General features: G+C 43.1%; 1 protein-coding gene across 3 annotated transcripts in view; it reads right to left on the reverse strand.

Annotated features, from left to right (window-relative positions):
* Positions 1-5,236: 5,236 nt before the first annotated feature.
* The window catches only part of LOC113177988 (F-box/WD repeat-containing protein 12-like), a 33,344-nt gene continuing 24,351 nt past the window's right edge, over positions 5,237-14,229 (reverse strand). For 2 of the 3 annotated variants that reach the window (XM_077792327.1, XM_077792326.1), the window contains exons 6-10: positions 9,675-9,833; positions 7,882-8,092; positions 6,697-6,875; positions 6,491-6,618; positions 5,237-5,560 (exon numbers count right to left, since the gene is read on the reverse strand). In XM_077792327.1, the coding sequence (XP_077648453.1) occupies positions 5,434-5,560; positions 6,491-6,618; positions 6,697-6,875; positions 7,882-8,092; positions 9,675-9,833 (804 nt within the window). In that variant the 3' untranslated portion in view covers positions 5,237-5,433. Of the gene's footprint in view, positions 5,561-6,490; positions 6,656-6,696; positions 6,876-7,881; positions 8,093-9,674; positions 9,834-14,229 lie in introns of all 3 variants that reach the window. The other variant, XM_077792328.1, reaches the window with a different exon arrangement.

A 14,229-nucleotide genomic window follows, 5' to 3' on the forward strand; every position in this document is an offset into this window, starting at 1 on the left:
CTTTTAACACCAACTGCAATGCAGCCTCTGGTTCAAATAAGTTCAGACTGCTTTTCTCTATCTGTAGGTTTTCTTGTGCCAAATTTGCCATTATTTTGTTACACCTTTCCTCCAAGGTGAACTGATGCTGCTGCTACCACTGGCTTATCTCCAGGGTATTCTTTCATGTCCTCTGTTCTAAGCACCCAGATTACTGGGTCAGTATGATTCCATGACTATCCACTATCAAATTTCTGTGATTTCTTCATCACACATCTTGCAGAGGCACAGTACTCTTGCTATTTGAATCGCAAATCAGAAACTCAAAAGTGCACCCTTCTAATCTGCCATATTTATATCTTCTTAATGAACTGATCCCTTGACCATAGTTATCTTCACTGTGTCCTTTCACATAGGGTCTATTTTGTCAGATGAGTATAGCTACTCCTGCTGACTTTAGGATTCCATTAGGAGTGTCATTTTCCATCCTTTAACTTTGTATCTTCACTGAAGTGAGTTTCTTGTAAAAGTAGGATATTATAGAGTCTTGTTTTTAAATTCATCCAGATAAGTCTGTATTTCTTAACTGGGGAATTTAGTCAACTTACATTCAAAATTATTGAAAGGTATAGGCTTATACTTTATCTTTATTTTCTATTTGTTTTGAATATTTTTTTAAAGTTCATCATTTATTTTTAGTTGTATATGGGCACAATACCTTTATTTTATTTATGTTTATGTGGTGAATATTCTTTATTCTTCCTCTCATGTTTGTTACTTAATGATTATTTTATTAAAGTTTGGTTTTTTCCTTCTCTTTTGCGTATCTATTCTTCAGTAGGATTTACACATTTACATGCTATCATGACAGCAGTTATTTTTCTTTCATTTCTAGAGTTAGGACTTCCTTAAGTGTCTTTTGTAAGGCTGATCTAATAGTTATTTATTCCCTAGAATAAACTTGCTGGGAATAGTAATCTTGGTTGGCAGTTATTTTCTTTTGGGACTTAGTAGATATCATTCCATTTCCACTTGACCTGTAGGATTTTAGCAGAGAAATCTGTTGTTGACTTATTAATGGTTACCTTTAAATGTGATTTTATGATTTTCCTCTTGAAAATTCTTGCTTTGTCCTGTACTTTTGGACTGTTTGACTATAATGTTTTGTTTTGAAAATCTTTTCTGGTCATATCTATTTGGGGTCTTTAAGTCTCTGTTCATCTATATCCAAATCTTTTCCAAGATTAGGGAAATTTTCTGATATTTCATTGATATGTTTATGCTTTTAATCGTTTTCTTGCCTTCACATATTCCAATGATTATAGATGTTTGATACTACAGTAGAATCCTAATGACCCTTAATAGTCTCCACTTGTTCCATTTTTCTGTCTGAATATGCTACTGGAAAAGACTTGCCTTTAAGCTCTGACAGCCTTACTTCTGCTTGTCATTGAAGCTTTCAATTGAATGTAGTAGGCTATTCATTTTCAAGATTTGTTTGGTTTGTTTTAAAGATGTCTCTTTGCTAAATTTCTTATTCATATCCTGCATTGTTTTCCTAATTTACTTCACTGCTTATTTGAACTTTCTTGGATCTTGGGGTTTTGTTTGTTTGTTTGTTTTCCAAATCATTTCTTGGAACCTGTTACAAGTGTGTTATGATCTTCTGGAGGTATCACATGCACTCATCGTTAGCTAAACAGTGGTGCAGGTCCAGGAGCTTCATAGAGAGAGGCAGTGATAGGAACATGACACATACCCCCAGCCCTTTGTTTTGGGTTGTAGATGGACACAATTCCTTCATTTTATTTATTTTTTTTATATGGTGCCAAGGATTGAACCTAGTGCCTCACACATGCCAGGCAAGCACTCTACCACTGAGCCACAACCCAGCCCCTATAACCCTCCTTTTTCTGGTGCTCAAACCTGTCCTGGTAGCATGTGATCAGATATGGTAAGAGAGAGGTCCACACCTGTAATCCATGCAACTAAGGCAGATGGACTACAAGTTCAAGGCCAGCTTCAACAACTTAACAAAACCCTGTCTCAAAGAATAAAAAGGACTGCAGATGTAGCTCAGTGATAAAGGGCCCCTGCGTTCAATCCCCAGTACCAAAATAGCAACAAACCATAGCAATTTTATAGTATTGCTTTTGATTTATGAGCTTTTTAAAAGAGTCACTCTTCTATTTACGGATATCTCTATATTCTTTTTTAAAATATATTTATTTTTTAGTTGTAGGTGGGCACACAATATATTTCATTTTTCTGTGGTGCTGAGGATCGAACTCAGTGCCTCACACATGCTAGGTGAGCATTCTACTGAGCCACAACCCTAGCCCAGGATTATCTCTATATTCTTTATTACTCTAGAAAAGCTTTGTGGATTTTTTCCCTCCAAGTAGTAAATAGCTTTTTATCCTTATTTGCTATTTGTAAGTTTTCCTTTGTATTTTTGAAGAATTTTTCACGATGTGTGTCTTGGGTGGGAGCATTTGCTATTGAACCTGAAGGAGCTAGACTCTCCTCTCTCCCCCGTTATCACTTATTTAAGAAAAAAAATTTTCACCAGGTGTGGTGGTGCACAGCTGTAATCCTAGCAACTGAGGAGGCTGAGGCAGGAAGATCACAAGTTCAAGGCCAGCCTCAGCAACTTAGCAGGTCTCTGTCTTAAAATAAAAAATAAAAAGGCCTGGGTTAAGCACCCTTTGGTTCAATTCCCAGTCTCATGCTAAATTTTTGCTTACTAATTCTTAAAATTTTCTTAGTTTTCTAAAAGAGATAATCTAGTTCAGAAATTATGAAAAATATACATCTTCCTTTCTAATGTTTTTAAAAATTTATAATTTTTTAAAGGTCCTACATGTATTAGCACCTGCAGGACAATACTCAATTATGATGATGATCCTTGTCACCCTTACCTCATTTCTAACTTGCAATAATAAGACATGAAGAAGGTTCATAGTTGTGCATGCTTCTGTGGACTTCTATAGGTCCTCACACTTCCCAGTGCAGCAGTGCCTACTAAGTGCTATGGAAACAAACAACTTTCAGATTTTGCACTTGAGAGAACTTGAGAACATGGCATATTCTCCAGGTGCTTCTTCCCAAGGCTAGGGCAACATGCCCCGAAGACCATGTTGTTCTGGTAAAAGCCTATCTGCCGGATTTAACACACACCTTCAGCAAGATAAACAAGAGTTACTAGTGTAGGGTTCTCTGTTTGGGATTGAGGTCTCTGATAAATTTTCATTGTGGCATGCTTGGTGGCCAGGAAGTTTCTGTGCAAAGGCACATTACGCCTGGCTGATGGGAAACTTAATTGCTTGGCCCCTGTAGCAATGTTCTTCATGAGGAAGTCCGTGTTAAGAGTTTTATCAGTTTCAACCTTGATCTTGGGCACATAACTCCTGGGAATAAAGGAATTTGCTTGCTAGATAACTACAATGTTTCACCAAGCTCCAGTGCTCCTGGATCTGCCCACTAAACAGCAACTTTAGACAATGAAGTTTCTTAAGAGCTGCACAAAGCACCCAACATTGCATGTTGTAACTGCCTACTGTAACTGCAGAATAAGCAACCTTATATACTGATACAATAATATAGTTGTGGTGCTAAGGACCTAATGCAACCTATTGGTATAAATAAAAGTGGCCGCTTGGACAAGGAGCCACTTTCCTGCCTCTGCACCTTGTTTCTGTGTCTCCCTTTATTATTTCCTTACATACCAGAGCTTCCTGTGTTCCCCATGAATCTCCCTTACCCAGCAGTCACACACCCGGAGGGTGGGGATCCCTAGAGCTGTAAGCTTTCTTGGGTAGGGCCACCAGACCAGATGTACCACCCTATTGTAAGAGCCAACACATGCAGGCTTTCCCAAGGAGGATGGGTATGGGTCTAATTACTTCCTGCCCTTGAGGACTTATAGAACTGTACCTGTGTCCCTCATTGCCCAGGGACCCAAACCTCTCAGGTGGACCTATAAACTCAACATTCTTATCTCCAATCTCTCACCAATTTCCCAAACTCTATCACTGTATCTTTAGCAAACTCGGTGTTCTCAGTTCCATGAATTCCCTTTGACCTTCTAAATGCAACAGCTCTTTCCCTTCTTGCTGTGTCATAGAATTTTCACGTCAGCCGATTTCTTGTTTCCTTCCCCTCCTCATTGCTGCCTGTCAAGATACCTCAGTCCTGGTCATCCTTACAACTCAGGCCAAGAGCTCAGAACATTACACAACATTATGATGGAACTAGAAAAGACCCCTCGCTGACAGTTTTAAGAGCCAGTAGAAGACCTTGGGCAATGACCCCATATAGTCTTGGTCACAGGATATAGCTGCTATAGCTATGCTAGGTTAAAAAAAAAAAGTTTTAAAGGTTTAATATAGGAAATGGGACATTATTGTATGGGGCAAAGTACAAAGTATTTTTGGAGAATTTTTTACCATGTACATCTTGGTTGGGAGAACTTGCTATTGAACCTGAAGGAGCCAGATTCTCCTTTCCCCCTCCTTATCTCAGTGGAGTGGGTGTTATGCAAGTGTGCGTGTGCACGTACACACACACACACACACACACACACACACACACACTCACACTCTGAACACACTACAGAGCAGCTGGGAAGTGTTTCTGTGGTGGCCATAGTGCCTATTCAGTGACAAACAAGAACAGTGGTAGCAAAGCACAGAGCCTGAGGGAAATGGAGCCCAGGGGTGGTTCAAGTCAGACTTGCTGGAGCAGGACATGCGTGTCTCCTGCTGCCTGGCCGTCCTCTGTTCCATCCTGTTTGTCCAACTTTCCCAATGACCCAGTGGACTACTCCATTTCCTTCCAATAAATTCCTTGTTTGGTTTCAGTCAGTGTCTGCTCCTGTTGCTTACAATTAAGAACTCTGAATGATACACCCACAACCCAGCCAGGCTTCCATACTGACCAATTGGAGCGGGTACCAATGAAACAAAACAAAAAATGGCAGCTCTAGGGTTATATAACGGGGTACCACAAATCCATCTATGTGACAGCAAGAACTAACGTGTCTAAAGCACATAAAACAGGATTTAGAATTAAAAATACTCAGTTCATGGTATATTCAGATAAAATAAACCCTTATAATCCTAATAATTTAATTATGGGCTTTCTGGTACCCTCAGAATTTTATTCAACTCCTGTCTGCCACCAATAATCTGAAAAATCTTGGGCATGTTGCTTAGCATCTGGAAATGGGGATAATAATGGCTAATTACTCACCTTTTGTATTTTATTTTCCTTGTCTGAAAAACAAAGAAGATGGTACCTACTTCATTGGCCTGTTATGAGAGGATTTAAAAGTCACAGAGCACAGTGCACTTGACACACAGTAAACATGTGAGAAGGACTCTCCTTTCCCAACACTGATAACATCATTAGTTTTTATATGCCACGCAGGCTCTTTTCCAAAGTGAGATAGCTTCAACCGGTGCAAGCTTTTTGGCCACACTGAACTTTGAAGCAATATGATCTCAGAATACTTGTTCCGTTGCTTCTGACTTCCACACCCACAATGCTCATGATGTCACTTTCCACATGACTAAATCCTCTGCAAAGAGAAAGGCATGCCAGGTGTTAATCTGAAAAAGGGTCAATATTTAAACAGTAAAAACTCTTTCACGAAGATCAACCTCAGCCTTCTGTGCTTTCTCACACCCAGTCAACCCCATCCAGCCCTCTTTCTATCTCTTGCTTACTCTGGGCCTAAAGTCATTTGTCACAACTGGCAAATTACTGGCACACTCAAGTGGAAATACCATTTGGACCCTCCTGACAGTATCAGCCTGAATCATGGTGATTTTAGCTGTTCTAACATAAGTTTTTAAAGAGAAGCATCTAATATAATCTGGGCAAATCTGAGTCATTTCCCCAGAATTTAGAATTAATTTTATCAATTTCTGGACAGGCTCACTGATTTTTTTCTTTTTTTTTCACTGCTCTCTTGAATGGAGGAGACTGAACCACAAGGGCTCATGGGTCCAGTCAAGTTTTCATAAGGCCAGAGTCAAGGTCCTACTTGGGCTTGGCCATGCAGTCCCTGTGGGACTTTGAACAAATCATCCACATCTCTCAGCCTGTCTCACCTGTGGATGATGCCAACTACAGATGGCTGTTTTGTGCATCACAGGAGATGACATATATGCCTAGAGCGAGCAGTCTGGTTTAACAGAAAAGGCAGCAGAGCATGCATAAGCTGGTCTCACGTCCAGTAAGTAAGGGGCAGGAGGGGCACATGACTAAGTCCTATTAACACCCTTTCCAACATTTCCTTTAAAAAACTTCTTTGAGACAGGTGTGATAGCACAGGCCTGTAGTCCCAGGTACTTGGACAATGAGGAAGAAGGAGTGCTTGAGCCCTGGAGTTCAAGGCCAGCCTGAGCAACACAATAAGACCCGTCTCCAAAACAAAACAGAAACATGGCTTTGTAGGCCACATAGCCCATTTTTACAGGCAGTACGAAGAAACACAGCCGATTACCTGGCCCATCTGTGGGATCCCCCAAGCAAGTGATAGCAGCTCTTGAGGGCTGGGAAGTTACTTTTCTTATTCCACGTATAGACACGCAGAGAGAGGTCCAAGGAAGAGGTGATGACTCGCTCTGGGCCCTTGAGAGGAAGTCAAGTGAGGCCACGGTGTGGGCTCCTGCAGGAGAGCATGGCAGGGGCAGGGCACGCTGCACTCACCACCCATAGGGCTGTGATGGGCTTCTGGTGGTCCTGGAAGGCCTCAAGCTGCAGACCATGTATGGTGAGGAGAACCAGTTCTGACCCAGAGGTCAGCAGGATCACCTGAGAGCCATGGCTCTGCATGAGGTGAGGAGGCATCATGGCGTCTGGCAAGAGGAAACTGGCCATCTGTTGTGCTTTTTCGAATAAAAACACAGATTGGCTTTCTCTGAGTTATCAGAGATATCACTTAAGATGATGTGGCACACTTATTCCACTGCTTTGCAGTTAGACCCGCACTCAACCCTGGTCCATGCATTTACTCCCCTAAATCTCCAGTTCATCAGCAACAGAATAGTGATTGTAACATTGCAATCACAGAGGGTGGACTCAATGCCATATGCTTATGGGAATGACTGACAGCATGTGGTACACAGAACCATTCAGGGAACCAGGGCTCCCTTTACCTCTTCCCTTGGTTGAAGGGAAGAAGTTGAAGATACCCTTCTAAGACAGAGTGAAAGAAGAAATGGCCATGGGATAACTGTATGACATCTGCCAAAAACTCCTCTTTAAGATACAGTTCATTATACTGCATGGCATTCCTTTTTATAGGAAAAAAATTACCTCTTAAGAAGAATTTGTGTGTTTCATTATATCAGACAAGGCACATATTATACATCCTGTTTCCCTTTTTTCATCAACTGCCAGGAAGCTCAGAGCAAAGTTTAGTCATAGTATATGAAAATGAAAGAATACAAAGGAAAAAAATGCCAAGAACCAAAAGCAAGGCCTATCAGAGTAATGTGGGGCCTAGGAAATAGAGGAGATAGCGGGGAGGGTCACGGTTCTTACTAGACTAGAAACTCCTTGGGGAATAAAGTAATTTTAGCTTTTATTCATCTTTGTACACGATGCTGAGAGCAGGGGCTTTGACCTAATCAGGAAGAGAAAGGTAGTAATAAATGGAAGCAGGAAGATCACTTGGGATGTGTATTAGTATCTGAATCTCAGGACCATGAAGGGGGCCCAACATGTGCACCATCTTTCCACCAGGACATAAAATCACAATGTAACTTCTGGTGGGCTACACCCCTGGAAGAGAGGAACAAGTGTTCAAAAGAGACACGGAAACCCGCCCTAGAAACACCACACTGTGATGCTGGTGATGTGCAGACCGTGGCCAGCATGGGGGACTCTTACCCAGAATGCTCACTCTGTCCCTGGATTTCATGGCTTTTAACTCAAAGGTAGTGACAACCAGCTGCCTGACACTGCCATTTCTGTGCATAACAATCAGCCTGGCAGCTTCATCAGGGGCCCAGCAGGCTTTGGAACTCAACCGGACAGTGAGGGTGGTAGAAACAAGAAGTTCATCTTCCGATGGGTGCAGCAAGGACTGAGTGTAGAACACCTGGGGAAATACTCCTGAATGGTCACCATGTAGACGAAGGAGTGGCTTCTCAGACCCTGGGCACTCAGAAAACCTCCCATGCCCAGCCTGACTCCTGCATCCCGGGCCTGGCCAGGGCACCAGGCTGTCTGCATACCCCACAATGCCTGTATGCCTGTGCCACTGCATACCCTCCTTCCAGGCTATGAATGGACCAAGCTTTTTTTTTTTTTTTTTTTAAACTGGGCACTGAACTCAGGGGCCCTCAACCACTGAGCCACATCCCAGCCCTATTTTGTATTTTATTTAGAGACAGGGTCTCACTGGGATGCTTAGTGCCTTGCTTTTGCTGAGACTGGCTTTGAACTCGCAATTCTCCCGTCTCAGCCTCCTGAGCCACTGGGATTAGAGGTGCGTGCCACCACACCCGGCTGGACCAAGCTGTTTCAGGTTAATCCCAGCTTATGTCTGGCCCTGCTGGAAACATCCTGATATGCCATTCCCACTAAGATTGGTGCTGGTGTGACAGATCCACCACATAAATGGCATTTCTATTTGTGACCAGCTGTTGTCATGTTTTGCTGATGTCACATGTCTCCCTAGCATATCTCTTCAGTGACTCCTTAGGCCTCCCATAGACCCCAGCCTGTTCCTGGTAGTTCCCTCTATGCCCTCTTTGAACCTGTCTGTTCTCTGACCACTTACCTCCCTGGCTTCTAGGTCCTGAGGCTTCCCACCCTACTTCTTGCTCTGCAACAACTTTTGCTCTCTCTCTGTCCTCCTTCTCCACAAGACCATAACCAACTGTCTATATTTTACTAAGATCTAATTTCCCAGTCCAAATCCTGTCACTCAAAAAGTATTTTATTTGTTGGGCACAGTGGCCCATGCCTGTAATCCCAACTACTCAGGAGGCTGAGATAGGAGGATCACAAGTTTGAGGCCACCCTCAGCCACTCCGCAAGACCTCATCTCGAAACAAAAATGAAAAAGCGCAAGGGACATAGCTCAGTGGTAGAGTGCCCCTGAGTTTGATCCCCTAAACAACAACAAAAAAGAAAGTGCTTCATCCCCTGGCAAATGAAAGCCATTTCTGCATGCGTGTCACTGGGACTCAGCATTACGGCACAGGAAGAAGGCAGCACTGAAGACATGCCCACCATTTCCTTTTCCAGACACCAAATGCTCCCCTCACTCATGCTCTCATTGAAACTTTTCTCAGACCACCAAAGGCTCTAGAACGTTTTCCCCAGTATGTCACTAAGGTCTCAAACCTGTTCCATCTGAACACTTCTGCCTCCCCAGCAAGGCCGGCTCCTTCTAGCTCACAGGCAGCATGGCTGCCAGAAAACAGCGCTCTCCGGGGCCAGGGACTTCCAAGTGTCCCTTCTGCTAGAAGCAGACGTGACTGCTGGGAACAGAGGACCCTGCAGACAGAATGTGGCTCCTGGGAGCAACAGGGCTCACTCCTGCCAGCCATGGGGCTTGGTCTTAAGCACAAAGCAGCTCTTGAGCTCATAGGATGCAACTCTAGAGGCCAGACCCTCTATTTCCTCTCACAAGGCGAGGCCTCCCCCAAGGAAAGGGTTCCCTAGGCACTGACCTTTGGGCCTAGGTCTGAATTGTGTGCAGATGCAAACAGCCACTGTCGGTCAGGAGAGCAGAGGAGGCTCACAAAGGGACTGGGAAACAAAGTCACTTTGGAGACCACCTGCAGCTGAGGCACTGTCAGTGTGTAGAGAGTCCCTTCAGCACAAGCCACCTGCAACGGATAAAGAACCAAAAGGCCAGCAGAGTGTTAGAGGGGCCAGGCCCTGAGCCCAGCAGGAAGCATCATGTTCTGACCTGTCCTCACCAGAATGGAAACCACCGTTTAACTGCTGCCCCCACAGGATGCAAGTGCCACTTACTTGAGGTTGCACCTTAGAATATTTTTTCAAATACACTCATAGGACTAGGGTGTAGTTCAGTGGTAGAGTGCTTGCCTAGCATGCATGTAGCCCTGGGTTCCATCCCTAGGATGGCAAAAATAAATAAATACACAGACAAAAATGAATACATTCAAACAACAGAGACTTCAAAGCTTCTGCTCACCTCCCTGCAGGATTCACATGTGACCCTTTCATGCCTTTCTACCCACTGGCAAAGGCATCCACAGTCACAATGGCATGCTGTGCTGCAACCGGCCTTTTAGTTTTACACTGAAAATACTCCTTGGAGTCTCCACATTAGTGGACCTTTTCTTTTGATTTCCTGTCCTACTGATAGAAATTTAAACTGTTCAACAATCACTGCTGCAGAGAATACTCCTGCACACACCTGGACACTATGTGTCTGTGCTGGGACAGGGAAGGACCCTAACTGGAACCACTAGACCAAAGAGTATGCAGCTTTCAAAAATCCCTCAAACTATATTCCTCCAGTTCCCTGCATAAAATAGCTATTTCTCTTCATCCAATTTATAATATTTTAATGGATTTTTAAATTTGGATATAATAAAATACCACCTTTGATTTTATTAGACTTCCTCCTTCTCTCCCCTCCTCCCTCCCCTTGTTCCCATCTCTCAACTTTACTGATCGCTTTACTAATTGATTTTTTTTTTGAGTGTTTTGTAGATGTACATGAGAGTGAAAATCACTCTGACATATTCATATATGTACTTGGGGAAGTTAAGCCAGATTCATTCTGCTGTTGTTCCCTGTCCTATCCCTCCTACCTTCCCTTCATTCCTCTTGGTCTACTCCACTGATCTGTCAATTCTTTTTTTGTGCCCCCTCTATTGGGATTAGCTTTTGCATATTAGAGACAACATCTGACCTTTGACTTTTGGGGACTGGCTTATTTCACTTAGCATTGTAATCTCCAGTTCCATCCATTTACTAGCAAATGCCACAATGTGTCATTCTTCTTTCCGGCTGAGTATATACTCCATTGTGTATATATACCACATTTTTTCTAATCCATTCATCTATTGAAGGGCACCTAGATTGACTCCATAGTTTGGCTACTGTGAATTATGCTGCTAAAAACATAGATGTGGCTGAGTCACTGTTGTATCCCGACTTTAAACCTTTTGGATCTATACCAAGAACTGGGATAGCTGGGTCATTTGGTGGTTCCATTCCTAATTTTTTGAGGAATCTCCACACTTTTCAGAGTGGTTTACTAATCTGCAGTCTCAACAGCGTGTCAGTGTACTTTATCCCTTACACCCTCACATGGATTTATTATTCGTGTTCTTGATAAATGCCATTCTCACTGGAATGAGATGAAATCTTAGTGTAGTTTTGATTTGCATTTTGCTTATGGCTAGAGAAGTTGGAGATTCTTTTGTGTATTTATTGGCCATTTGTGTTTCTTCTTTTGAGAAATTTGTTTGGTTATTTTGCTCATTTGTTGACTAGATTATAAGTACCAGATGCTTATAATTATATGTGTTTGTGTCTCCTAGTGGAATAGGAGACACAAACACATATAATTATAAGCATCTTCATATTTAATGTCAATTAATATAAATATAATTAATATAAATATAATTATAATGTCAATTAATATTAATATAATTAATATAAATATAATTATAAGCATTCTTCATATTTAATGTCAATACCATGCTGTTCTTAATCTTTAAAAATATTTGCTCATCAGGCTGGGCACAGTGTCCATGCCTGTAATCCCAAAGACTCAGGAGGCCGAGGCCATGTTTCCACCTGACTGTGGCTCCCACTCTACAGAGCACTCAGCAGGGAGATTAACAACCTGACCAACATATGGGTCCACTGGTTGTAAAAAAGACCAATCACCATGTGATGTGCTTAGACCCTCACTCCTGAAAGCAGGTGGCTCACCAGGATCCCATAAAATGCCTGAGTTATTGCTGCTGCCTAATGTCTCCATACCAACAAAGATTCTGATGTTCTGGGTTATTAGATGTTTTGGTCAGCTTTTTCACTGCTGTGATAGACCTGATAAACTGTTCCTCCTTTATAACTGTTTTTATTTGGGAGCTCACAGTTTCAGAGATTTCAGTCCACAGACAGCTGACTCCATTCCTTAGGGCTTGAGGTAAAACAGAACATCACAGCAAAAGAGTGTGGCTGGCCGAGAGAAGAGTGTGACAGAGGGAAGAGTGTGGCGGAGGGGAGAGTGTGGCGGAGGGGAGAGTGTGGCAGAGGGGAGAGTGTGGCGCAGGGGAGAGTGTGGCGCAGGGGAGAGTGTGGCGCAGGGGAGAGTGTGGCGCAGGGGAGAGTGTGGCGCAGGGGAGAGTGTGGCGCAGGGGAGAGTGTGGCGGAGGGAAGCAGCTCACATGATGATTAGGAAGCAGAGAGAGAGAGACTCTACTTGCCAGATATAAAACAAATGTCCTAAAGGCACACCCTCAATGCCCCCTGCCTCCTTCAGCTGCACTCTATCCACCTTCAGTCACTGCTCAGTTAATCCCATCAGGAGGATTCATTCATGGATTTATTCATGGATTGGGTTACTCACATCCAAACCATAACACTGGGAATAACACCTGTGTCACCCAGAGGCATCAACTTCTTTAAAAGCAGTGACAATGCTTCGCCTACCTGTCTTTACCACAGTCACCCTGCTAGATAACTACACAATGGCCAGCAGATTCAGGGTTCCACTCAGTCCACAGTTCACCAATGTGATAAGGGGCTACTTCATTCCTAGCTTAGGCTCAGGGCCTCTGAAGCCAGAAAGGTAAGCACTGCTACAGGGATCCCCCAACACTTAATTGGGATTCTTTGGGGATAATTTACTTACAAATATAACCAGGATAGAGAAGCTCTCCCCCTTCCCCAAAGCATTCATGAAAGAAAAAAGAAGAAATAAGAAAATTCAAGGGAAGGAAACAAAAACTCAAAATAGAGATGGGTCCATGACAAAATCACCAGTCCTCCTCAACACCCACAATGTGAAAGGAAAAAAGCTTGATATCTTTTAGATCTTCTGAGGTGCTACTAAGGCTAAGTCATAAGACAGCAACTTCCTATTCTTAAAAACTGCTCGAGCTGTGCACAGTGGCCCATGCCTATAACCTGAGACTCAGGAGGCTGAGGCAAGAGGATCACAAGTTCAAGGTCAGCCTCAACAACTTAGCAAAACCCTGTCTCGGGCCGGGGATATGGTTCAAGCGGTAGCGCGCTCGTCTGGCATGCGTGCGGCCCGGGTTCGATCCTCAGCACCACATACCAACAAAGATGTTGTGTCCGCCGAGAACTAGAAAATGAATATTAAAAATTCTCTCTCTCTCTCTCCTCTCTCACTCTCTCTTTAAAAAAAAAAACTGTTCAAATGAGGTAGGAATGTAGCTCAGTGGACAAAAGTTTGCTTAGCATGCGTGAGGCCCTGGGTTCAATCCCCAGTACTGCAAAAAAAAAAAAAAAAATGCTATTCAAATTCTTTTTCAGGACACAGGCACAGACCCCTAGGACCTTAATAATTTTGGTTTTGATTGTTGTTTTTTGGGCTGTGCTAGGGATCGAACCCAAGGCCTCATGCTTGCCAGGCAAAAGGCTCTATCACTGAGCAACATCCCTAGCCCACACTAAAAATAATCTTGAGGGCCTGGGAGAACCAACTCTTCACTGAGGAATAAGAACAGAGCCTCAGAGACCTAGGTTAAAACCAGGGATGCCTGCAACAATGTAGGACAGATCCACCTGGATCAGTGTGTGCTGTGTACTATTTCATCAAAATTTTCCTGGTTTCAACGAATCCACCCTCTATTTCCCCTTACATTACCACTTAAAATCCTTTGCTGCTGGCCAATCAGGAAGACAGATGAGGTTGCATCCTATATCCTTGTTGCTGACCATCAACAAAATCCTTTGTGTTTGCAAAAATTCAGTGCCATAATATTAGCTTATTGTGCTTCTCGTGCAGCAAGCTGTTGCTCACTGTCTCACTGTAGACCATATATTCCCCATTTACAAATTTTCTTTGGTCCTCTTTATAGTGGTCTTCACAACTTTCATAACAAAAGGCTCTTGAAACTGTTCATAAACAGGTGTTGTGGTTCCGATGGCTGAGGAGGCTGAGGCAAGAGAATCACAAGTTAAAAGGCCAGCCTCAGCAACCTAGTGAAACCCTCAGCAACTGAGTAAGACCCTATCTCAAAAGTTAAAAAAGGCCTGGGGATATAC

Source organism: Urocitellus parryii, chromosome 13 (assembly GCF_045843805.1).
Source record: "Urocitellus parryii isolate mUroPar1 chromosome 13, mUroPar1.hap1, whole genome shotgun sequence".
NCBI classification, from domain to species: Eukaryota; Metazoa; Chordata; class Mammalia; order Rodentia; family Sciuridae; genus Urocitellus; species Urocitellus parryii.